The 25,585-nt window shown below is 44.8% G+C and overlaps 1 protein-coding gene across 1 annotated transcript in view; it reads right to left on the bottom strand.

The window, feature by feature from the left end:
• The window catches only part of NDUFA9 (NADH:ubiquinone oxidoreductase subunit A9), a 43,619-nt gene extending 24,430 nt beyond the window's left edge, over positions 1 to 19,189 (bottom strand). The window contains exons 1-4 of the mRNA XM_070409555.1: positions 19,102 to 19,189; positions 12,660 to 12,830; positions 9,954 to 10,051; positions 778 to 869 (exon numbers count right to left, since the gene is read on the bottom strand). Coding sequence (XP_070265656.1) covers positions 778 to 869; positions 9,954 to 10,051; positions 12,660 to 12,830; positions 19,102 to 19,150 — 410 coding nt within the window. The 5' untranslated portion in view covers positions 19,151 to 19,189. The remainder of the gene's footprint in view (positions 1 to 777; positions 870 to 9,953; positions 10,052 to 12,659; positions 12,831 to 19,101) is intronic.
• Positions 19,190 to 25,585: the final 6,396 nt, after the last annotated feature.

Raw genomic sequence — 25,585 nt, 5'->3', positions numbered from 1 at the left:
GAAAGCACTGGGACCAGGGAAACCACTTTTTATTCTATGCCTTTGTTTCTCTCAGGGTTAAAAAGAACAGACAGTCACCAGTTTAATCCAACAACATTAACTAAATGCTTACTCTGTTCTACACTGTGTTAGTCACTATGGTAGGTATAATGCTAAGACCCTCCAAGTCATCAAAGAACTTAAGAGCATTTGATGAGGTAGACATATATAAACAAATCTAAGTCAAACTTTAGTAAATGCTACAAAAACAGGTCTGAACAAAGTTTTGTGGAACTACAGGTTTTAAACAATAGTTGTTGATAAACAACTTACACAAGAACTGTTCAAACCAGTACTCATGCCATCTTCAGTTAACAATATGGAGAACAGATCTAGAACATTGTCACACTGGAAGACCCAATGGTCACCTTGTTGACAGTGGAACAGGCAAAATTCTCCTACCAAACCCTATCCCAGCTGGAAAGATCCAAGCACAGGACCAGTATTGGTCATCCTGTCCAGCTGATGACACGGACCACACTGACCACACTGACACAATCCATACATACTTCTTATGGGCCACACATCACACTGCTTACTTATACCAAACTTATGCAACTAAATCCCCTAAGGGGAAGGGGGGGTTGATGTGTGTGCAAATGCTTAGTATGTAAATGGTTGCTTATTGATGAACTAATTTAAAATGTCATCACAACAATGCTTAACATAGAAACAGTGCCCAATAAGTGTCTACTGAACCCTAAGACAGCTTACACAAAGAAATGAGTCAAGACTTACTTGGTTTCCCAGTCTCGCCCAACAAGATTGATGACCACATTGCTGTGCTCGACTGCTCTTCGGATAGAATCTTTGTTTCTCGCATTCCATTCCTATAATGGCAATAGACAACCAAGTAAAAACATAAGGGGTATACGCTAGCACTTAACCTTTCTGTAGGGCCCCACCCACATACCCTGGCAAATTTCAAAATGGGCCATATGTTGTAGTCACAATACAGTGCCATTTCACACAGGCTCTATTTATTACAACAGAAATTATTCTGAGATCTCAAACCCCTGCTGATTCTCTGACTCTTCTGGAGACAAATAGTTGAAAGTCCACTTTATTCAGGTAATCAAATGGTAGAACAAGCAAAAAAAAAAAAAATGTTCTTCATTTAAAAGAATAAAATGATTTGAGAGAGAAAGACAGAGAGAGAAACATCTATTTATTGTTCCACCTATTTATGCATTCATTGGTTGCTTCTTGTATGAGCTCTGACTGGGGATCAAACCGACAATGTTGGTGTATCAGCACGATGCTCCAAATGGGATACCCACCCAGGGCAAAATGCTCTTCATTTTTAATGGACCACATCAATTTTTGTCCACCCAAATGCCACATGTCTATAAAGGAATCCAGTAATCAAGTCTCTCTTCCTGAAATATAGCTGAACAACCAAGTATCATCTGGGATATAAACTGATTTTCCCTTTTCAGCAGCAATCAGTTACAGACTGAAGATAAGGAGGGTCTACTAAAGGCTAATAATAAATTGGGAACATTCATAATAATTTTTCATATTTTTTAAACTCTTTCCTCTTTATAATCCCAAATCTAGTCATTTCTACTTTAAATACATGAAAACAACACTCAAAGAGAAGTGACCTGCCTAAAACTCCAGATTAAGCTAATGGCAGAATTTGGTGTAGAACTACAATTCTGAGCATCAGTTAGAACTTCACTTAGATTGATGATTCTTATCCAAAATAGTGACTAGGAATTCAATAACCTCAGACAAAGGTACAGAGTTTTCTATATTACAGTGAAACTAAATTTTTGAAGCATTTCAATGAAAGATAATAAGAATTTCATAGAGTCAAATATTAAGTGTGTATGCATGAATGAATGGAGTGGGAAGGAGAGTGAGGGGAAGAGAAAAGGGAAGAGAGAAAGGGGATGGAGACAAAGAGGATGAGTGAACATGAGCAAGCATACTCAAATGCCTGTGTAATTTAGAAAAGAGTGAATGGGCTATAGATATCAGATTCAAAAGCAAAAAAAAAAAAACAACAACAAAAAACAAAGCCCTAACTAGGAAGAACTGGTTATGATGGAGAGTGGGGTAGAAAAGACAGTACAGAATAACAGCTTTGGAGTCAGACAGGAATGCAAATTCCAGTTTGCCATTTACTAGCTGTGCACAAATGATCTCTCCAAGCTCCATGTAAAATCTGAAAATACAGCCTAACTCATGGGGTTGCCATGAAGATTAAGTAAAATATGGATAAAATCTACAGCACAGTGACTGACATACTCATCCAAAAAAAGCAGCTCTACATATAAAGAGCTAAAAAAAAAAACAGATTTTTTCAGCCAAGATGGAAAGGATGGGAGAGGAAGAATCTAAAAAATAACTCAAGAGATTAAAAATTATAGCAGAGTCTGGCTACTACAAATTCAGGCAGAATTTCCCACAACCTCTTCAGATTCAATAGTTAACTAGAGTAACTCACAGAACTCAGGAAAGTGCTATACCTATAATGGCCATTATATTATAACTAGAGGCCCGGTGCACAAAAATTTGTGCACTCGGGAGGGGGGAGGGGGGGTTCCCCAGCCCGGCCTGTGCCCTCTCAAAGTCTGGGACCCCTCGGGAGATAACGACCTGCTGGCTTAGGCCTGCTCCCGGGTGGCAGAGGGCACGCCCAATCCCTAGGTGCAGCCCCTGGTCAGGCTCAGAGCAGGGCTGATTGGGGAGTTGGGGTGCCGCCCCCTGCCATTCACAGAGCAGGGCGGATAGGGAGGTTGCGATGCCACCCTCAGTCACGGTCAGGATAGGGCCGATTGGGGGGTTGGGGCACCGCCCCCTGTCACACTCAAGGCAGGGTTGATGGGGAGGTTGCGGCGCCACCCCGTCACGCACAGAGCAGGGCCAATCAGGGGGTTGGGGCGCTGCCCCCTGTCACGCACAGAGCAGGGCCGATCAGGGGGTTGGGGCGCTGCCCCCTGTCACGCACAGAGCAGGGCCCATCAGGGGGTTGAGGAGCTCCCCCCTGTCATGCACAGAGCAGGGCCGATAGGGGAGTTGGGGCACCTCCCCCTGTCACACACAGAGCAAGGCGGATCAGGACGTTGGGGCGCTGCACCCTGTCACACTCAGGGCAGGGCCAATGGGGAGGTTATGGCTCTACCCTGTCACACACAGAACAAGGCCTGTGGAGGGGGGTTGGGGCGCCGCACCCTCTAACAGCCACAGAGCAGGGCTGATCAGGAGGTTGGGGCGCCGCCACTGTCACACTCAGGGCAGGGCCGATGGAGAGGTTATGGCTCTACCCTGTCACACACAGAGCAGGGCCCGTAGGGGGGGGGGAGGGGGGTTTGGGGCGCCGCACCCTGTCACACACAGAGCCGCAGGGTGATCAGGGGATTGGGGAGCTCCCCCCTATCAGGCACAGAGCAGGGCTGATCAGGGGGTTGGGGTGCCTTCCCCTGTCACGAACAGAGCAGGGCGGATAGGGAGGTTGTGGCCCCGCCCCCTGTCACACACAGAGCCGCAGGGCAATCAGTGGGTTTGGGCGCTGCCCCCTGTCACGCTGATCCCGGTGCCGGGAGGCATATTACCCTTTTACTATATAGAACAGAGGCCTGGTGCATGAGTGGGGGCCGGCTGGTTTGCCCTGAAGGGTGTCCTGGATCAGGGTGGGGGTGCCCACTGGGGTGCCTGGCCAGTCTGGCTGAGGGGCTGAGGGCCGTTTTCAGGCTGGCGGGTGACTGAAGCTCCCAACCGCTCCTTTTTTTCTTCTTTTTTTTTTTTAATCTGGGCCAGCTTTAGCTCTGAGGCCTCGCTGCTGAAAACATTGATACAATGTTGTGGTCAGGTTGGCTGAAGCCCGGCTGACTGAAAGCCGGTTTCTGGGGTTTTGTTTAGCTTCTATATTTGCAACATAGTTGCTTAGAGTTGCAGCTGAGAGGCCGGCAAGTCAGGCGGGGAATGTTGGAGTCCGCAGTCACTGGTGCAAGCAAGCCTCCCTGTTTGCTTCAGTGCATGGCTGCCGGCCGCCATCTTGGCTGGCAGTTAATTTGCATAAGGATATGCTGATTAGCCAATGGGAAGGGTATCGGTTGTATGCTAATTACCATGTTTCTCTTTTATTAGTGTAGATGGATACAAATGAATGGTCAGATGAAGAGATATATAGAGCATATATATATATCAGGACTCTGGAAGGGTCCTGAGTGCAAGAGCATCCGTCCTGTGGAGTCAGGGTGTGCCACTGATATATCGAAATGTTCACCAATCTGGAAGTGCCCTGGGCCTGGGTGTCCAGACAGTTACACAGGCATGATTGATTAAGTCAAAGGATCCTGTGATTGAGGTCTCCAGCCTTCCTCCTTTTCTGGAAGGTTGGGTTGGCCCAAAGTTCCAACCCTCTAATAATGTGATTGGTCTTTCTGGTGACTAGCCCTCATCCTGAAGCTATCTAGGGCCACTCTCCCCTCAAAAAAATAATAATAAATGATGGCAAAGTAAGGGGATGCTGCACAGACATGCTCCCAGGACCAAACAGGAATTATAACTAAAATACAGGAAAACTTCCTGAATAATCAAATAAAGACTCACTGGAAAGAAACCTAATAACTTAGGATGGAAAGTAGAGACTGTATAGAGACTAGTGGGAGGGGCTGAGGAGCGAAGGGTTGGCTGGGCTCCCAAAGACTCTCTGAAGTTCTGGAGAGATAGCTCAGCTGTAGGGGGTTCCCACTGAGGACTTTGGGGTCTAAACCCCAAGCTGGGTCCCCCACCAGAGAGCACCAGAACTGAGAAGGGTACCCACATAACATCTGGCTGTGAAAAGCAGAGGGGTTGCTATCTGCCAAGGAAAGACAGCTGGAAATACAGGCACCCTCTTAAAGCACCAATGCACAAAATTCCCGGTGGAGTCACCCACCTTGTGCTCCGGCAGAGGGAGGGCAGAGTGGACTGGAGCTGTGTGAGCAGAAGCCAGGATCAGTAGCTCTGGGGTTAGAACTCAGAAGGCAGACACCCCAGTTTCCTGTGCTGAGTCAGTCCCTCACGTTACAGAGGTCATCTTACTCACATAGACATTTGCTATACAGGTGGCTTTGCCTGGGGGAAGGCAGTTGACCCACCCTATTGAAAAACACCTAATCCCACAGTGCACAGTTTCTGAGGCCCATTAAAAGACTAAGAATAACAATTAGCCTCCAGGCAGAAGCAAGTGCCCCACTTTGTTGAAAAAAATCTTGCCACACCTGTGGATGATTGCTTAGGGGCTATTCAAGATGGAATCCTCTCAGTCTGTGGCAGAGGAGGACTCCTGAGGCTTTGAGTCTTTGCCTAAATAGTCAAAAACAGCATTTGACATTGTCCTCCATTAGCGATTGAGAAGCACAGCAGATCTACCTAATACACAGTCACAAACCCAAACAGGCAGCCAAAATGAGGAGACAAAGAAACAATCCCCAAATGAAAGAACAAGAGAATTCTCCAGAAGAAGAGAGAAATGAAATGGAGATAAACAATTTATCTGACATAGAGTTCAGAATATTGATGGTAAAGATGCTCAACAGCATGAGAAATGATATAATAAATATGAAATCAGAAATAAAGAATGACATAGCACAAATAAAGAACACATTGGAAGGAATCAGGAAGAATCAGAAAACATGAATAGGCCAATGACAACTAATAAAATAGATGCAGTAATAAAAAAACTCCCACCAAACAAAAGTTCAGGTCCAGATGGCTTCACAGGGAGTTTTATCAAATATTCAAAGAAAAACTAACACCAACACTCCTCAAACTATTCCAAAAAAAACAAGAGGAAGGAACACCTCCAAGTTCTTTTTATGAGGCCAGCATTATCCTAACTCCAAAACCAGATAAAGACACTACAAAGAAAGAGAATCACAGGCCAATATCTCTGATGAACATAGATGCTGAAATCCTCAACAAAATATTAGCAAATAGAATCCAGCAATATATTAAAAAGATCATACACCATGACCAAATGGGATTTATTCTAGGGATGCAAGGCTGGTACAATATTCACAAATCAATAAATGTAATACATCACAAACAAATTGGAACACAAAAATCACATGATCATATCAGAAAAAGCATTCGACAAAATCCAACACCCATTTTGGACAAAAACTCTCAGCAAAGTGGGAATAGAGGGAGCATATCTCAACATGATAAAGGCCATATATGACAAACCTACAGCCAACATCATACTCAATGGGCAAAAACTAAAACCATTTCCCCTAAGAACAGGAACAAGACAGGGATGTCTGCTTTCACCACAGTACTGGAAGTCCTAGCCAAAGTGATCAGACAAGAAGAAATAAAAGGAATCCAAATTAGAAAGGAGGAAGTAAAACTCTCATTATTTGCAGATGACATGATATTGTACATAGAAAACCCTAAAGACTCCACCAAAAAAAACCACTAGATTTAAAAAGTGAATTTGGCAATGTAGCAGGATACAAAATGAATACCCCAAAATTGATGGCTTTTTTTTATACATCAACTAGAGGCCCAGTGCATGAAATTCGAGCACAGGGGCCCCTCAGCCCAACCTGCACCTTCTCCAATCTAGGAGCCCTCAGGGGATGTCCTACTGACGGCATAGGCTCGCTCCCCATGGCTCTCTGCTCTCTGTGGACCTGCCTGCTCGACGCCACCGCAGGTCCTGGTTTCTGCTTTCTGCGGGGGCCTGCTTGCCCCTTGCTACTGTGGCCAGGGACAAGCAGGGCCCTGCTGGCTGCTCTCTGCGGGAGCTTGCTTGCTCCTCGGCGCTGCGGCAAGGGGCATGCAGGGCCAGGCTGTGTGCTCACTGCAGGGGACTGGGGCGCTGCCTGACCTTCACCCCTGCAGCGAGGGCTTAAAGGACTGGAGGACTCCGGAGATGCTGAGGGGACTGGGCGCCGTCATCTTGTGGTTATGGGCACCGCCATGTTTGTTGTGAAGTGACGGTCAATCTGCATATTCCATCTTTATTAGATAGGATAATGAATTCTCAGAAAGAGAAACTAAATAAACAATCCCATTTACCATTGCAACAAAAAAATTAAGATAATTAGGAATAAACTTAATCAAGGAGGTAAAAGACTTATACTCAGAAAACAACAGGATGTTTAAAAAAGAGATAGAAGATATAAACAAGTGGAAGAATATTCTGTGTTCATGGATTGGTAGAATTAACATCATTAAAATGTCCATACTACCCAAGGTAATCTACAGAGTCAATGCAATCCCTATTAAAATACCAATGGCATATTTCACAGATCTAGAACAAATACTCCAAAAATTTATATGGAGCCAAAAAAGACCCTGAATGGCTGCAGCAATCTTGAGAAAGAAGAACAAAGTTGGAGGGATCATAATACCAGATGTCAAGGTATACTACAAAGCCACTGTAATCAAAACAGCCTGGTACTACCATAAGAACAGGCATTTAGATCAATGGAACAGAACAGAAAACCCAGAAATCAATCCAAGTCATTATGCTCAATTAATACTTGACAAAGGAAGCAAGAGCATACAATGGAGTCAAGACAGTCTCTTCAATAAATGGTGTTGGGAAAATTGGACAGATACATGCAAAAAAAAATGAAATTAGACCACCAACTTACACCACACAGAATGTAGACTGGTGCAGCCATTATGGAAAACAGTATAGAGTTTCCTCAAAAAATTAAATATGGAACTGCCATTTGACCTAGCGAAGCTACTTCTAGGAATATGTCCTAAGAAACCTGAAACACCAATCAGAAAGAATGTATGCACCCCTATGTTCATAGCAGCACAATTTACAATAGCTAACATCAGGAAACAGCCCAAGTGCTCATCAGTAGATGAGTGGATAAAAAAGCTTTGGTACATTTATACCATGGAATAGTATGCAGCAGTAAAAAAGAAGAATCTCTTACCCTTTGAGACAGCTTGGAGGGACCTGGAGATATCATGCTAAGTGAAATAAGTCAATCACACAAAGACAAGTATCACATGATCTCACTCATATATGGAATCTAATTAACAAAATAAACTAATGAACAGCGTGACATGGAAGCAAGGAACAGAGTGCAGAATCTTAGAGAGAAGGCGGGGGAGGGTGGCCGGTGGGAGGTAATCAACCAAAAACCTTGTATGCACATATGCATAACCCAGGGACACAGAGAGTGGGGTGGTGGGGGTGGGGGGTGGGGATGGGCTGGAGGGAGTAGATGGGAAAAAAGGGGGCATATGTAATACTTTCAACAATAAAGATTTTTTTAAAAATTAAAATAAAATAACTTAAGAGTGTAAGAGTTTGAGGCAATAACTGCATAAATGGCCCTGGAATGAGGACTGGAGAGAAGGAATCAAAAGGAAACCAGACTCCCAAGGCTCAGGCCCAAGAGCCCTAGTCAGACCAAGTAGCCATTCAGAGAGTAGTTTCAAACAGAAACTGAAGCAGAGAAATCAGAACCCCACACCCAATATGGTCCATCCTTCTCAAAAATAAACAATAACAACACAATGAAGTCCCTCCCCATCAATTTTGCTTTCCCTGGACTTCCCCTTTCAGAATCATTATTCTATTCAAAATTATGTGTTTAGTGTCTATATTCCCTAAGACTGTGAGCTCCCCCTGGACTTGTTCATCAAGATATGCTCAGAGCTTAGCTCAATGCCAGGCACACAGCAGACACTCAATAAGCATCTATGGAAAAAATGAAATAAGTCATATAGCTCAATTCTAATGACTCTACATTTGCAAGCCAGTAGCTTTACAGCATTTCACCTATACTTGTGTAATATTTTTATTTTGAGGATTGACAAAGTAACCAATAATCTTAAGTTACAAAGAACTAGAAAAAAGCTAAGCTCCTGTAGCTACATTAACAAGAGGATATTTGAAAATAAGATTTTGGAAAAGAAAAACACTCTATAAACACAAAATTTCCAATATAAATATAGTTTATGAACATTCAGTAAAGAATAAAATGCCTTTAAAAATAAGTCAATATTTAAAGAGATCACAAATCATCTACATAAAAATAATAACAGATATTAAGGATATTTACCAAATATTTTTTTAAAAGGGAACATGTGCAAATGGAAGAGCTCAGTTCCATGCATGATGATGAAAGTAAGAAAATTTAGCTAAAAGAACAGCAGACCCAAACATCAAAGCCCAGTGTTTCTCAGTAGGAAAACTGCAGACATTTTGGGCAGCCCATTTCTTTGTGGAAAGGAACTGTCCTGTGCACTGTAAGATATTTAGCATCTCTGTCCCCTACCTAATAAACCAGTAAGATCTCCAGTCACTGAGACACCAAAAGGGCCCACATATTTTTAAGCATCCCTTGAAGGGTCTCCCCCACCCCATTCCCCAACCCTCTGCCATTGGCAACTACTGGTGTAAAGGAAGAACCTGATATATTGATATATTTTCTTCATACTTCGTTTTTGAAATCTGGGGTGCATTTTACAGTTAACAGTGCATCTCAATTCTGACTAGCCACATTTCAAGTGTTCAATAGCCATATGTGACTAGTGATTACCATACTGGATAGCATAGGTCTAGAGCAGGGGTTCGCAAACTATGACCCACAGACAAATCTAGTCTACAATTCAACTTTGTAAATAAAGTTTTATTGGAACAGTCACCCCTATTCCTTCACATATTGTCTATAGCTGCTTTTGAGTTACAAGGGCAGAGCTGAGTAATCATGGCAAAGACCCTATGACCCACAAAGCCTAAAATATTTACTATGTGGACCTTTACAGAAAAAGTTTACCAACTGCTAGACTAAAGTTTTCAAAAATGCCCTGTGATGAATACTAGTAGAGGATGCCTTTGGTCCATGCTGGAATGAAACTGCTGCTTTATTAACTGCCTCTCTTTCCTAAAAATGACCTCACAGTTATTTACATGTGTAATCAGTAATACAGGCTCTTACCAGAAAGATAATCTGGCCCAGGTCACCCATAGGACGAAGGTGCATATAGTCATATGTATCACACCGATAGGGTATGATTACCTGTGACCCCATACGCCCTAAAAGAGAATGGATTGAGACAAGGATCAATGTTAACATAATATGAAAACACTAAAGGCCCGATGCACAAAAATTTGTGCACTGGGGGGTGGGAGGAGAGGGGGCGGGGGAGGGGGGGCGGGGAAGGGTCCCTCAGCCCGGACTGTGCCCTCTCGCAGTCTGGAACCCCTCGGGGGATGACCACCTGCTGGCTTAGGCCTGCTTCTCGGGGGATTGGGCCTAAGCTGGCAATGAGACATCCCTCTGGCAGCCCGGCAGCCCTCGGGGGATGTCCACTTGCCAGCGGGGAGCAGACCTAAGCTGCAGTCAGACATCCTTAGCACTGCTGAGGAGGCGGGAGAGGCTCCCACCACCACCGCTGTACTGGCAGCCATCAGCCTGGCTTGTGGCTGAGCAGAGCTCCTCCATGTAGGAGCGCCCTGACCACCAGAGGGCAGCTCCTGCATTGAGCGTCTGGCCCCTGGTGGTCAGTGTGTGTCATAGAGACCAGTCATTCCCAGTCTTTCTGCTGTTAGGGTCAGTTTGCATATTACCCTTTTACTATATAGGATAGAGGCCTGGTGCACGGGTGGGGGCCGGCTGGTTTGCCCTGAAGGGTGTCCCGGATCAGGGTGGGGGTCCCACTTGAGTGCCTGGCCAGCCTGGGTGAGGGGCTGATGGCTGTTTGCAGCTGATCACACCCCCTTCAGGGTGGGGGTCCCCACTGGGGTGCCTGGCCAGTCTGGGTGAGGGGCTAAGGGCCGTTTTCAGGCTGGCCTGTGACTGAAGCTCCCAGCCTCTCCTTTTTTTCTTTTTTTTATTCTGGGATTTATTTACCTTCTATAATTGAAACTCTGTTGCCATCACTGGCGCTCCCAGCTCTGAGGCCGCGGCTGGCTGAAAGCAGGTATCTGGGGTTTGTTTAGCTTCTATAATTGAAACTTTGTTGCTTTTGGAGCTGTTGCTTTCGGAGCTTAGAGCCAGGCTGCGGCAGGCAGGGAACTTTGGAATCCTCCATCACTGGAGCAAGCAAACCTCCTGCTCACTTCAGCTGCATGGCTGCCGGCCGCCATCTTTGTTGGCAGTTAATTTGCATATCTCGCTGATTAGCCAATAAGAAGCGTAGTGGAGGTACAGTTAATTACCCTTTTTGTCTTTTATTAGATAGGACTAGAGGCCTGGTGCACAAAAATTTGTGCACTCGGGGGGGTTCCCTCAGAACTGGCCTGTGCCCTCTCGCAGTCTGGAACCCCTCGGGGGATGACCACCTGCTGGCTTAGGCCTGCTTCTTGGGGGATTGGGCCTAAGCTGGCACTCAGACATCCCTCTGGCAGCCCGACAGCCCTTGGGGGATGTCCACTTGCCAGCGGGGAACAGACCCAAGCTGCAGTCAGACATCCTTAGCACTGCTGAGGAGGCGGGAGAGGCTCCCACCACCACCGCTGTACTGGCAGCCATCAGCCTGGCTTGTGGCTGAGCAGAGCTCCTCCATGTGGGAGTTCAATGACCACCAGAGGGCAGCTCCTGCATTGAGCGTCTGGCCCCTGGTGGTCAGTGTGTGTCATAGAGACCAGTCATTCCCAGTCTTTCTGCTGTTAGGGTCAGTTTGCATATTACCCTTTTACTATATAGGATAGAGGCCTGGTGCATGGGTGGGGGCCGGCTGGTTTGCCTTGAAGGGTGTCCCGGGTCAGAGTGGGGGTCCTGCTTGGGTGCCTGGCCAGCCTGGGTGAGGGGCTGATGGCTGTTCGCAGCTGGTCACACCCCCTTCAGGGAGGGGTCCCCACTGGGGTGCCTGGCCAGCCTGGGTGAGGGGCTGATGGCTATTTTCAGGCTGCCCACACCCCCTTTAGGGTGGTGGTCCCCACTGGGGTGCCTGGCCAGTCTGGATGAGGGGCTGAGGTCTGTTTTCAGGCTGGCCAAGCTGGCGACGGAAGCTCCCAGCCTCTCCTTTTTTTCTTTTTTCTTTTTTATTCTGGGATTTATTTACCTTCTATAATTGAAACTTTGTTGCCGCTCCAGCTCCGAGGCCAGAGCCTGCTGAAAACAGGTATCTGGGGTTTGTTTAGCTTCTATAATTGCAACTTTGTTGCTTTCAGAGCTGTTGCTTTCGGAGCTCAGAGCCAGGCTGCAGCAGGCGGAGAACCTTGGCTTCCTCCATCACTGGAGCAAGCAAGCCTCCTGCTCGCTTCAGCTGCATGGCTGCTGGCCGCCATCTTGGTTGGGTTAATTTGCATATCCTGCTGATTAGCCAATGGGAAGCGTAGCGGAGGTATGGTCAATTACCATGTTTGTCTATTATTAGATTAGATTAGATGAGAGTGATGTGGTAAATATTTAAATGCCAGTACATGTGAATTGACACTATCTATAACGAAAAGTGTATTTTGGCATGTCAGAGATGCCATAACTTTTCAGAGTCCCCTATTCCCATTTTAGCATCATATAGGAAGTATGAGGAAGTATGGATGTGCTCACAATGCTCACAGAAGACCAAAATCACATAAATCCAAGACAGGAGTCATTCAGAATACTGTTAAAATGAAAAGAAACATAGCTCCTGGCTTCTCATTAGATAACCCTAAAAAGTGGCACTGAAGTATACTAATCTCTAGGAACTTTACTTACCAAGATGGTTGACAACATATCGGCCCAGGAATCCTGTTGCTCCAAACACAGTGGCCACCACCCCACTGACTGAGGAACGCCCACTTCTCCCATGAGGTATGAGTGCATGGTGAAGCTGGCGCTGGGGTGGGTGATGAAGCACGGCTGTGGCTAATGCAGTAATAGAAGAACCTTAAACAAAAGCCCAGAATATACAAAAATGGGAAGTATTAACATAACATTGACTATGAATGAATACAAATAGCTCATTTTCCTAGGAACCTATTACATTATTTGCTATCAGTATTTTCATTTACTTGGGTTAAAGCTTATATTAACTTTTGTTTTGATTCACGTTCTGGCAGCACGGAGAACAGCACAAGATTTCATCATGCTACTGAAAATGATGGGCAATTTACAACTTATGAATTGTTTATTTCTGGAATATTCCATTTAATATTTTCAGACTGTAGGGTAATTAACAATGTGGAAAGCAAAACTGTAGATAAGGGTGGGAGGTGTCTACTGGTGTTAGCTCTATGAAGCAATGCTGAAAAGTGAAGTAGCATGAAGACAGAGTACTATGAGATCTATAAAATGTTGGCTATAAACGGCCTTAACAAGAGAAATTTTATTGGAATAGTAGGAATTAAAGCCTGAATGGAGCAAGCAAAAGAGAAAATGTGAAGAAAGGAAATTGTAAAAGGAGTACTGATACTCTTTTGAGGAGATCTGATATAAAGGGGCAAAGAAAAATAGGACTACAGTAAGATGAAGACAAGGAAGGTAGCTTTTTTTAAATATGAGATGTTATAGCATACTAGAGGCCCAGTGTATGAAATTCGTACATGGGGGGGGGGGGGTCCCCTCAGTCCAGCCTGCACCCTCTCCAATCCAGGACTCCTCAGGGGATGTCCAACTGCCAGTTTAGGCCCGAGGCAGTCGGACATCCCTCTTACAATCCGGGACAACTGGCTCCTAACTGCTCACCTACCTGCCTGACTGATTGCCCCTAACTGGGCCCCCTGCCAGCCTGATAACCCCTAACTGCCTCTGCCTGCCAACCTGATCACCCTTAACTGCCCTCCCCTGCTGGCTTGGTTGCCCCTAACTGCCCCTCTGCCAGCCTAGTCACCCGCAACTGCCCCCCTGCCGGCCTGGTTGCCCCCAACTGCCCCCCTGCCGGCCTGGTCACCTCCAACTGCCCCCCCTGCCAGCCTGGTCGCCCCACGCAGCCTGCTGCTCAGTCTTTTGGTCGTCTCTCACTAACCCTCCTGCTGGCCTTGTTGCCCCACTCAGCCTGTTCGGTCGTCCATTCGTTGGTTTCAGTTGTGACAGCCCCTGGCTCTTTATATATATGGACTAGAGGCCCGGTGCACAAAAATTTGTGCACTGGGTGGGGGGCGGGGGGGGGGCGGGTCCCCCAGTCCGGCCTGTGCCCTCGCGCAGTCTGGGACCCCTCAGAAGATAACGACCTGCTGGCTTAGGCCTGCTCCCGGGTGGCAGAGGGCACGCCCAATCCCTAGGTGCAGCCCCTGGTCAGGCTCAGAGCAGGGCCGATTGGGGAGTTGGGGCGCCACCCCGTCATGCACAGAGCAGGGTGGATTGGGAGGTTGCGATGCCACCCTCAGTCACACTCAGGGTAGGGCCGATTGGGGGGTTGGGGCACCGCCCCCTGTCACACTCAAGGCAGGGTCGATGGGGAGGTTGCAGCGCCACCCCCTGTGACGCACAGAGCAGGGCCAATCAGGGGGTTGGGGCGCTGCCCCCTGTCACTCACAGAGCAGGGCCCATCAGGGGGGTTGGGGCTCCGTACCCTGTCACACACAGAGCAGGGCCCATCAGGGGGTTGGGGAGCTCCCCCCTGTCACGCACAGAGTAGGGCCGATAGGGGAACTGGAGCACCGCCCCCTGTCACACACAGAGCAGGGCAGATCAGGGGGTTGGGGTGCTGCACCCTGTCACACTCAGGGCAGGGCCAATGGGGAGGTTATGGCTCTACCCTGTCATACACAGAGCAAGGCCCGTGGAGGGGGGTTGGGGCGCCGCCACTGTCACACTCAGGGCAGGGCAAATCAGGGGGTTGGTGTGCCGCACCCTGTCACACACAGAGCCGCAGGGCGATCAGGGGGTTGGGGAGCTCCCCCCTATCAGGCACAGAGCAGGGCTGATCAGGGGGTTGGGGCACCTTCCCCTGTCACGAACAGAGCAGGGCGGATAGGGAGGTTGTGGCCCACCCCCTGTCACACACGGAGCAGCAGGGCGATCAGGGGGTTTGGGCGCTGCCCCCTGTCACGCTGATCCTGTGCCAGGAGGCTTCGTGGCTCCACTGATCCCATTGCTGGGAGGCCTTGCTGCTCCGCTGATCCCGGTGCTGGGAGGCATATTACCCTTTTACTATATAGGATAGAGGCCTGGGGGCCGGCTGGTTTGCCCTAAAGGGTGTCCTGGATCAGGGTGGGGGTCCCCACTGGGGTGCCTGGCCAGCCTGGGTGAGGGGCTGAGGGCTGCCTTAAGGATGGTGATTAACTGAAGCTCCCAACCGCTCCTTTTTTTATTTTTTTTTTATTTTATTCTGGGCCAGCTTTAGCTCTGGCTCTAGCTCTGAGGCTTCCGCTGGTTTGTTTGCGTTCTATAATCGAAACAATGTATAACTTCAGCTCTGAGATCCCAGCCGTTTGTTTTAGCTTCTATATTTGTTAGAATGTTTCAAACTGCCGGCTCAGAGGCCGGCAGCGCAGGCGGGGAACGTTGGAGTCTGCAGCAAGCAAGCCTCATGTTCGCTTCCAGCTGCCTGGCTGCCGGCAGCCATCTTGGCTGACAGTTAATTTGCATATACTCACTGATTAGCCAATGGGAAGGGTAGCGGTCGTACGCCAATTACCATGTTTTTCTTTTATTAGTGTAGATGCTAAAGGAAATGACCCAGTTGATGAGAAAAATTAATGATGCAAAAGAGGGAATGAATAGATAAGAGAGGATGGCTATAGATCAGAGCTGAAGGAGCTCATTTGGAGAGAAGGCAGAGAATTATCACAGGTCAGCTATTAGATTTTTGCGGTGGGAAAAAGAGATTTTTCTCATCTGATTCCTTGATTTCTCTGTAAAGCAGAGAATTAGACAGAAGCACATGTTAAAAGCTTTAAAAGATTGGTCATGTTAAATAATTGTTATAGAGAAAGGGAAAGCAAATTTCCTATGGAAATGTTAGTGTTGAATATCTACTTTGTATTCTATTGAAAATCTACTTTGAGATTTGTATTCATGAATTTAAAATAAGGTCAGTCAGTTAGTTTGGTATTTTTCTAGCTCAATTCTCTACTGCTCAGGGGCAGGCAGGAAATACATGGAAAGTTTGGTTTAATCAGAGTTGACTTTTTTGCTGACAAAGGGAGATGGGCTGGAGAGTTGAGAATGTATGAAAAGGAATTATTAAAATGATGAGTAAGGAAGGAAGTGAGGGCATAGGATAAAGGACAGTCAAGAAGATGGGAACAATTACTGGACTCAAAGAATTAATAACACAAAGGATTGTTATGAGGATCAGAATAAATGTACATAAGGCATTCAGCACATTACCTAACTCACATTTAGCATTGCATGAATAACAGCTGTTTTCATTTATTACTACTTCAAAATACCTCAGAAGGTAATGTTACACTAACCTCACATGGTTATTTGTTTTTTCAACAATTATGGGCCAAGAACTATTCTAGAAAACTGTGTCTAGCATCGTAAAAAAAAGACAAAGTCCCTACCCTCATGGAGCTAACATTTTAGAGGGTTGTATGGATATTAATAATATACTGGTAAGTGCCTTGCTCATGTATGTGCTCAATAAATATGTTATTACCCTCTTTGGTTCCAGCCTCTCCATTTTCTTCCATTTATTATGGACACCATTAGGAGAGTAACATTATTTATTCCTTACATTCCTCTGTTCAAAAACCTACAATGGTTTTCTACTGTAATATCTAAATAAATTGTCTCCAAACATATTTATTTTTAAGTGCTTATCTATAAATTACACACATGTTCTAAGTACTCCAAGAGTATATACATTATAAAACATGTATTAAATCACTTAGATCAGTGTACATACAACCACTATGGTAAGCAGTCTGGCGATGCCTCAAAAAATTAAAAATAGAGCTACAACACTACCCAGCAATCCCTTTCCTGGGCACATATCTGAAAAACTTGAAATCATGTATTCACAAAGATATATGCACCCCTATGTTATTCACAGTGGCCAATGCATGGAAACAACGAAGTGTCCTGCAATAGAGGATTGGATAAAGATGTGGTATATACACACAATGGAATACTACTTAGCCATAAGAAAGGATGAAATAGTGTCATTTACAAAAACATGGGTGGACCTTGAGAATATTATGATAAGTGAAATAAGTCAGTTAGAAAAAGCTAATAGCCATATGATTTCACACATATGTGGGATATAAAACTGAAATTTGTGAACACAAACAAGTTGCCAGAGGTAATGGAGTGGCCAGAGAAGGGAGTCCTAATATGTGGCGACAGGAGAAGATCTGACTTTGGGTGGTGGGCACACAGTGCAGTATACAGATCTTATAACATAGAAACCCACACCTGAAATCTATATGTCAACCAATGTCACCCCAATAAATTTAATTAAAAAAAAAAAAAAAGAAGAACAGTGTAGCCCTAACCGGTTTGGCTCAGTGGATAGAACATCGGCCCGAGGATGCAAGGGTCCCAGGTTCGATTCCGGTCAAGGGCATGTACCTTGGTTGCAGGCACATACCCAGTAGAGAGTGTGCAGGAGGCAGCTGATCGATGTATCTCTCTCATCGATGTTTCTAACTCTCTATCCCTTTCCCTTTCTCTCTGTAAAAAATCAATAAAATATATTTTTTAAAAAAAGAACAGTGTATATAGTTTGAATAACGTAAGTATTAGTTTGGTTGTTGTGTGGGTTTTGTTTTATTTTGTATTCTATCATTGTATTCTATCATTTCCTCTTGCAAAACCCACTTTGGAGACCACTGACTTAAAACTCTGTTTGGCTTTCAAAGGCCTCTATTATTTGATCCCATGTAATGTATCCAACTTCCTTTCCTACTATCAGACCTACAGGTAGTCATTTCACTGCCTCCTAAGTACTTCATGGTTCCATTCTCACCCCCTAGTCCTTGCCAGTGACAGGAAAATGTCCAACCTTTCTGACTTTCTAGATCATAACAAACCTCACAAAATCAGTGGGAAAACTGCCATTCTTCCCTGGTCTTCCAATCTTCCCTCATTGCTTCAAATGATACCCATCTTTCCCTTTTCTGATTTCCTATGGTACTCAATAGTCCCTCCACACTTCACTATGTATCTTTGTTTCACACAACTGTTCTATAGTGTCTTGATTTATTACACATTAAACTTGCCTCTCCAGAGTTAGTTAAAAGGTTATTTTACCAGAGACAATAAAGCGGCATGACAAGCTATGATGTCAGTTACAAAAAAAAAAGTTGAAGAAAAAGCAATTATAAGAATATCTAAAAGGGGACATCAGTAATACTTTCAATATAGATAATTTTTTTTAAAAAATCTAGAGCTGTGATTAGCAGATAGCAGGTACCATAAAAAAAAAAAAAATACAACTTCTGGAGGTCGATGGCCTGTTTGTGAAGGGCTGGAGGGTGAAAAGCATAACTGGATTAAATTTCTTTGCCTTTCTAGCCTCTCTTACTGGGTGGGAGAGTAAATGCATGTTTTCAGTCTCAGGACGCTAATAGGCGATCTAGTAAGGACGAAGGGGTGAATGAACAACGCTTAGAAAATCCCCAGCTATCCTTTACTCTTCCCTTCCCTTCCCTTCCCTTCCCTTCCCTTCCCTACAAGCATTCCTCGTCCCCCAGGCCCAGCACCTCGGTCTGACACTCTTCTCTACGGAGATGCTTTTGATTCAGAAAGTGCTTTCATGAGTACCACTTAGTTTTTCGAAACTCCCTGACGTTGTGGTATCATCATTTCCATTGTGTCACGAAAGATCTTAAGTTGAGCCCGATTAAAGGTTTGCACAAGGTCTTAAAGCCAATCATTTAGGAACCTTCTCTCCACTATCCTCCCCGCCCCATCCTTTCCAGACTCCTCTCCCACGACCCCGCACCCCGACGTAAGTATTTCTCAGAACCCCAAAGCCTGGCAACCCTAGGAGAACCCCGATTCTCTCGATCGGTTAAACGCCCCTCGCTTTCTCCTCTCCCCTTCCCGTTGCTCACGTTCTCCCGGCGCAGACCCCTTCCCAAATGCGCCTGTCAATTTGTGAGTCGGAGACGGAAAGGAAAGGAGAAACTGAACGGGCGCAGCCCTGCACCTAGAAAACCCGTGTCCGGGGCGTCGGTATGACCGCTGCGGCGCGGCGCCACCCCCCAAATGGTCACCCTGTCCCGGAATCCCGACCCGGGCCCGTTTTCCCAGTGACACTTACGTGACATTGGCAGGACCCGGACAACCCGGGGGTGAGCGGCGGCCGCCATCTTCTCCCACAATCCCCTGCCGCCGGCGCTCCGCAGACTACGGCTCCTCGGCAGGGTCAAGAGTAATCGTCCCAACAGCCTGCGCAGGCGCACATCAGGAAAGGGGGCGGGTCAGACACTGGGCGGACGGTGGCGGAGAAGGGGGCTCGGGGAAGAGGGCGAAACGGCGGGGAGGGGACGTGACGGAAACGGGGAGTAGACAGGGAAGAACCCTGAGGTTGGAATCTCAGATCTCAGATTACAGAACGAACAGTCACAATCATCTCGTGCAGTGTCAACCAGTAATTGACTGGCACAAGGGCCTACAACATGACAGAACCCGAGCTCAGCTTTTCTGACTCTCAATTCATTGTTTCAGAGAGGGAAGCCTTGGTGAGACTGGGGGAAGGTGGAGGCGTGGCCCCCGAACTCCTCATCCTTAAGGAGACCAGCAAGGTCCTGGGGAGAAGTGGTACGAGAACGGAGCGGGGCAGGGATGCAGAGAGGAAGTGGGGGAGAGAAGGAGGAGTGAGGATGTGCACGTGGAATCCACCAAAGCGCATTCTGTGTTCTCTGCTGGAAGCTCTGCTTGCTGTCCCCTTTTCTTGGCATGCTCCCTCAGCGGTCTGCACCAGCGCCAGTCTGCTCGCAGGGGGCCTCAGAGAAGACGTATCTGACATCTTATCCCAGGTGGCCATCATTCCTGCTGTCTTCTATTCTCATTTATCAAAGCATTTATAACCACCTGACATATGAGTCCAGAGATTCTTGACCTGGAATGTGATTCATGAGTGCACTTCATTCAGGACGCCTATGAACCTCCTGACATGTTATTTAAAATTTAGTGGACTAGGAAGAAACCTCTGGGGCAGTGGTTTGTAATTGATTTTTAACTGTGGACTTCCCTAAGACTCTGCATTGTTTTAGAGCAGCGGTTCTCAACCAGTGGGTCGCGACCCCTTTGGGGGTCGAGTGACCCTTTCACAGGGGTCGCCTAAGACCATCGGAAAACACATATATAATTACATATTGTTTTTGTGATTAATCACTATGCTTCAATTATGTTCAACTTGTAACAATGAAAATACATCCTACATATCAGATATTTACATTACGATTCACAACAGTAGCAAAATTACAGTTATGAAGTAGCAACGAAAATAATTTTATGGTTGGGTCACAACATGAGGAACTGTATTAAAGGGTCACGGCATTAGGAAGGTTGAGAACCACTGTATTACAGCCTGAGGAGATTCCAGAAAGATTAGACAAAACACTTGTAATTTTAGTTTCTTCTGCTCAACTTTCAAGATCCCTCAGTAGAAGACAGCAACCAGCAACCTGTCCTCAGACATTTGCTTTGGATTTTATCTATCATAAAACTAACAAGTTTAGCTTATGGTCAGAAAAAAGAGGGAGAGAAAGGGATAGCTTAGCAAATAGAAAACTGTCAAACATGGTAGTTATTACAAGGGGAGGGACTAAAACATAAAAAAAAGGTTTAGGGATCTTTCTACACCTGGTAATTCATGCTGTTTTGTTTTGTTTTTAGGAAGAGAAGTGTGCATGCTGAGATAGGAAAAAGACATGTAGTGAGTAGATTGGTTGTTCCCACCCCACCCGCACTGTTAAGGTGCAGCTACCAAACTGAAATAAAACAGGAAACTTTTAGAGAAATTTTATCAGAGAAATTTACTCATGCTGTGCTGTCTTACATTTCTTGGCCTCATCCTATGTTCAGTCAGCACTTAAAGTTTGGTAGTATTTGATTCTGGGGTCAATATGAATATCAACATACTTTCCTGGTTCTGATAAATTGATAGACCCCTATTATCAGCAATCTCCTAACACCTGTGTAGCATTGCCAGTTATGTTATTTTACACCTCCACGTCAAACACTGCCCCATGTTTTTTTAAATCCTCCCCTGAGGATATGTTTTGGTCATTGATTTTTAGAGAGAGAAAGGAAGGGAGAGAGAGAAAGAGGAACATCGATGTGAGAAACAGCGATTGGTTGCCTCCCATACACAGCCCACCCCAGGACCCAACCTGTGCAACCTAGGTATGTGTCCTGACCAGGCAACTGCAACCTTTTGTTGGAGGGAACCCCCTGTGACGACACTCCAACCAACTGAGCCACCCAGCCAGGGCTGCCCCATGTTCTAAATACTAGTTTCAAGGTGTCATAATATAGTTGAAAGAGCACTGACTTAAAATTTAGAATATTGTGTTATTGGTAGAAGTGGAGTTTTGAGGGTGTCTCAAGGAAAGGAATTTCCTATGGCTCTTACAGGAAGCTGGGGTTTTGTGGAAAGCTTTATTGATGATGTAAAATTAAGGGGATTCCCTCCAAGGTCCCATCTCTATCCGTCTCACCATGGAAGAAGTCCAGTGTTGTCTTCAGTAAGGCCAGAATTGAGGCCACCGCCCAGAATTTCTGTTCCATATTAAAGTCCAGTCCAGTCAAGCATCCTGAGTGTGGAGTCTGCATGGCCCAGGGCCATGGCTGCTTAAGGCCACATGGCTGTGAAGAGAATGGATGAGCTCACAGGAGAGAGAACAGGTGAGTGCACGGGGGTGTGCGGGTCATAGAGCAAAAGAGAACAAGAATACAAGCCAACAAGAGCAAGTGAGAGAGAAAGAACTCTGGCGATTTTACTTTCCCAAGATTTCATGTGCTTCTAGTGGGGTCTACCCCCTAGCCAATCCATAGTTCCCCAGTTATACTGAGAGGAATTCACTGTCCCTATGTCTGTCACCTGGACTTCACTACACATGTGACCATCTCCCCCTTTGTTCATTCCCTTCCCCAGTGATCTGCAGGGAATGGACCGGTGGTTCCCGAGGGAGCGTGAAGCTGTAGCTTCTTGGCGAAGCTGCCCAGGTGACCGTATTTATAATGTTTGGCCTCCCTTTTGCTCTCATCCTATTATTAGTATTAATAACTAGTTAATTATAATGAAAACAATTAGATCCAAGTTTTAGTTCCATCAGTTTTTAGTTGTGCCCTGAGCAAGCTTCTATACCTGTCCAACAGGGAAAATAATACCTGCACTATTACCTCAAAAGGTTATGTGAGGATCGGATGACAACGGATGTGTAAGCGCTTGCTCACCTGCAAAGTGCTATATGCATGTACATGTAGTTTTATTCAAGTACCTCTGAAGTATCAAAATCATAGAATGTTAGAGATGGAAGGGATTGTAGAAGATCAACCTGCACAACTTCTTTATTTTAAAGATGAGGAAACTGAGACCTAATATAAAAGGTCATCAATAAATAACCTGCTACAGGAAGCCTGTAATAAACCAGTCAGTCACTTTTGAATCCATTAATGATTTTAATTCATATCTTGTAGCCTTGATCAGAGATTCTTTTTGCTTCATGGAAACTATGCACTAGTCCTATATTTAATCATTAATTAAGAGTACCTAAGGTTATATTTCCAAAGAGAATGTACTGCTAATAAAGCCTAGAAATTGCTAACCAAATGCCTCAAGGTCTGACTTATCCCACTACAGTTGGAGGTGGAGGCATTGCAGAGGATGCATTAGTGCTACTGTATCTCTGACCATCAAAGACCAATTATTACCCAGAGATGGTCACTTTAGGAAAAATATCTCAAAATTTATTTTTTTTGTGAAAGTAAGATGTTTATAATGAAAAAGAATCCAAGCTGCATCCCACAAAATGAAGTGATTCCATGTGCTTTGCATACAAAATTTAGTACCTCCCCCCAATCCTTTTAATTCTTATTGTCTGCATCTATATGGATTTGTTAATATATGATACTTACTCTGTTGTTTTAAGTGGAATCCATTGGTAAAATTTTCCCCTCCCATATTTCCTACCTAAATTACATATTTATAAGAGTTTTTCTTTCCTAAATTATATATTTAAAGAAGAAAATTATCAAGAGAAAGTTAACCCAAACTAAACATCAGAGCTTTGGAGTGTATCTTCACCTCTCCCCCTGTCCTTTGATGACACAATTTCTGGTGGCCTCACCACTGTTGCCATAGAGATAGTGATATCACCAGTTGTGATTCTTATGTCACTCACCAGTCCTAACAAGGAGGAGGTACATGGAAGACTGGGGGAGGAAACAAGATCTCGAGCTGAGCAAGAACATCCCAGCATCTTCGTTGATTTTATAAGTATATTCTGGGGTCTTCTGTGGTCACTATTCCAGTACTACAGAGGTAGGCAATCCCACTGGACTGATGAAACAGCCTATTTTCTGATCCTCTGTAGTTAAAAGGGAGAATTTAGTGATATGTGATGGGTCACTTTGCCCAGTCAACTTTAATTTTACATGAATCTTCTGGAAATATGTGAGCCTCTAACTTGGCAGCATTGCAGCTAAACCTACTATCTTGGCTGCTGAAGTTTTCATTTTGTTACAGATTGGCCAGACCTCTTTGCCCATCCTTTTGGGGACAAGACTTGTTCTTACTCTCTGCTTCTCAATTTGACAATGAGACTGGAAGCTTGACTCCCTGCTGACTTTTCCTCCTCTTGGTGTCGCTGTCCAAAAGTTCTTCTTTTCTCCAGTGTACTAATAGCAAAACCAGACGTGTATAGCTCTGCGTCCCAGTTCTCATCCACTTTCATCCTCTCGCTATTATTTCTGAAGTCTTGGCTATACAACAGAGAACTGGAAAAAGGCAGGATATGTAGATAGCTAACCATGTTGAGAACATGTCTCTACTAGTAGGGCAGTACAGGAAGAAGTATTACTAAGGGGAAGTGAAAGTAGAGGAGATCCACAGGCAAGCTTAACAGTGAATAGTACCATTGAGAGAAAGATACACACACACACACACACACACACACACACAGATATTTCCAATCCTTATTTTAAAAAAATCAGTTGAAACTGATTCACCAACAACCAAATTTATTGGGTGTCTAACAACATGCCAAACACTTAGGGAATGAAAGAGAAAAAGATAATGGGTATAATAGAATAAATTCTTTTTAAAATTAGTAATAAAACCTGATAAAATAAACTTTAAAACTTGATCAGATATGTATCCACCCTGCAAAAGCTTCAGTTATGCCACCTGTAATTGGAGCTTTTCTATGAATTTAGGAACCTTGAGTAAACAGGCACTTCTTGCTTATGATGAGTACAGGAGAAAATGTCTTGAGATGGAGTTAAGGTCTGGGGCACAACAACTATAACCATACCCCTGTGTTGCTTATGCCCTCCCTGACTGGCATTCAGTGATTTACACTCCTCAATTATTGAAGTAATAATCACAGTGGTGTTTTTAAGGAACATTTAGGTCAGTCCTATGATTGGCTGGAGGATCCCTCTGTTAGCCATAGAAAAATGTCACAGCTCCCAGGATGTTAACCTGCATAGCTGTAATATTTAAAGGAATATACCACTGGTTTTAATATTCCCTTTCTGAGTCTCTATTTTCTAAATGAGGAGGTTAGAATAAAAGGCTTCTAAGGTTAATTTATCTTTACACTGTATTATATAGTTAGCTTATTTTCCCCCATCAAATTTAATAGATAACACAAAGCATCCTTTTTTATTTTCCACCCTAACTCAAGGACATTACTCACCAACTTTGAAGTTAAGAAATGTATTAATCCATTCATGGCTTCATTAAACTCTTCAGATTCCCCCCCCCCCTTTTTTTTTCATTTCCTTATTGGAAATGTATACAGATTTAGAAGTCTGAATATCATCATAAAAAAGTGTTTAAGTACCTCTTTATGGGTACTATTATCCAGGACAATTTGGGGAGCTTAAAGTTTAAAACAAGCTTCATGGATACAGATAAACATGTAGAAGACATAGAAAAATAGAATAAAAACATTAGGATATATGTAAGTGGAAGTGTTTGCTGGATATATAGGTTTAGTAAGTGTACTTTCTGCTTGTGAAAGGAGTACAAGAGCACTTCTCAGATGTTGATTTATTAGTATTGGAGTAGGAAGGTGTGTTAATAAATCATTGGTTAAGTATATACATCTTAGATAAAGCTCTAGGGGGAAATTATCTGCATAAGGAGTCAAGCTTCAAGAAAGCCTGAATGTATGGCTTACCACCATAGCAAACTTGGGCAAACCATTTTTGTTTTGTTCTCATATTCTCCAATTTAAAGAAAAATTTAGCTATCTGGAATTAGAAATAGGCAGTATTTGTATATGCATTCTCTCAGCACAAACTTTAAGATACTAGCTACTATGAGGGATACCGAGATGGATAAAAAAATGCATCTGGCCCAGCTGGTGTGGCTCAGTGGTTGAGCATGAACCTATAAACCACAAGGTCACGGTTGAATTCCCAGTCAGGGCATATGCCTGGGTTGCAGGCTCAATCCCCAGTGGGGCATGCAGGAGGCAGCCCATCAATGATTCTCATCATTGATGTCTCTCTCTCTCTCTCTCTCTCTCTCTCTCTCTGAAATCAATAAAAATATAAAAAAGAAATAG

This window comes from Myotis yumanensis, unplaced genomic scaffold (genome assembly GCF_028538775.1).
Source record: "Myotis yumanensis isolate MYYU_CA2020_CCGP unplaced genomic scaffold, mMyoYum1.0.hap1 SCAF_3, whole genome shotgun sequence".
NCBI lineage: Eukaryota > Metazoa > Chordata > Mammalia > Chiroptera > Vespertilionidae > Myotis > Myotis yumanensis.
Note: the sequence above shows the minus strand (reverse complement) of the source record. Positions and strands in the feature narration are given on the sequence as shown.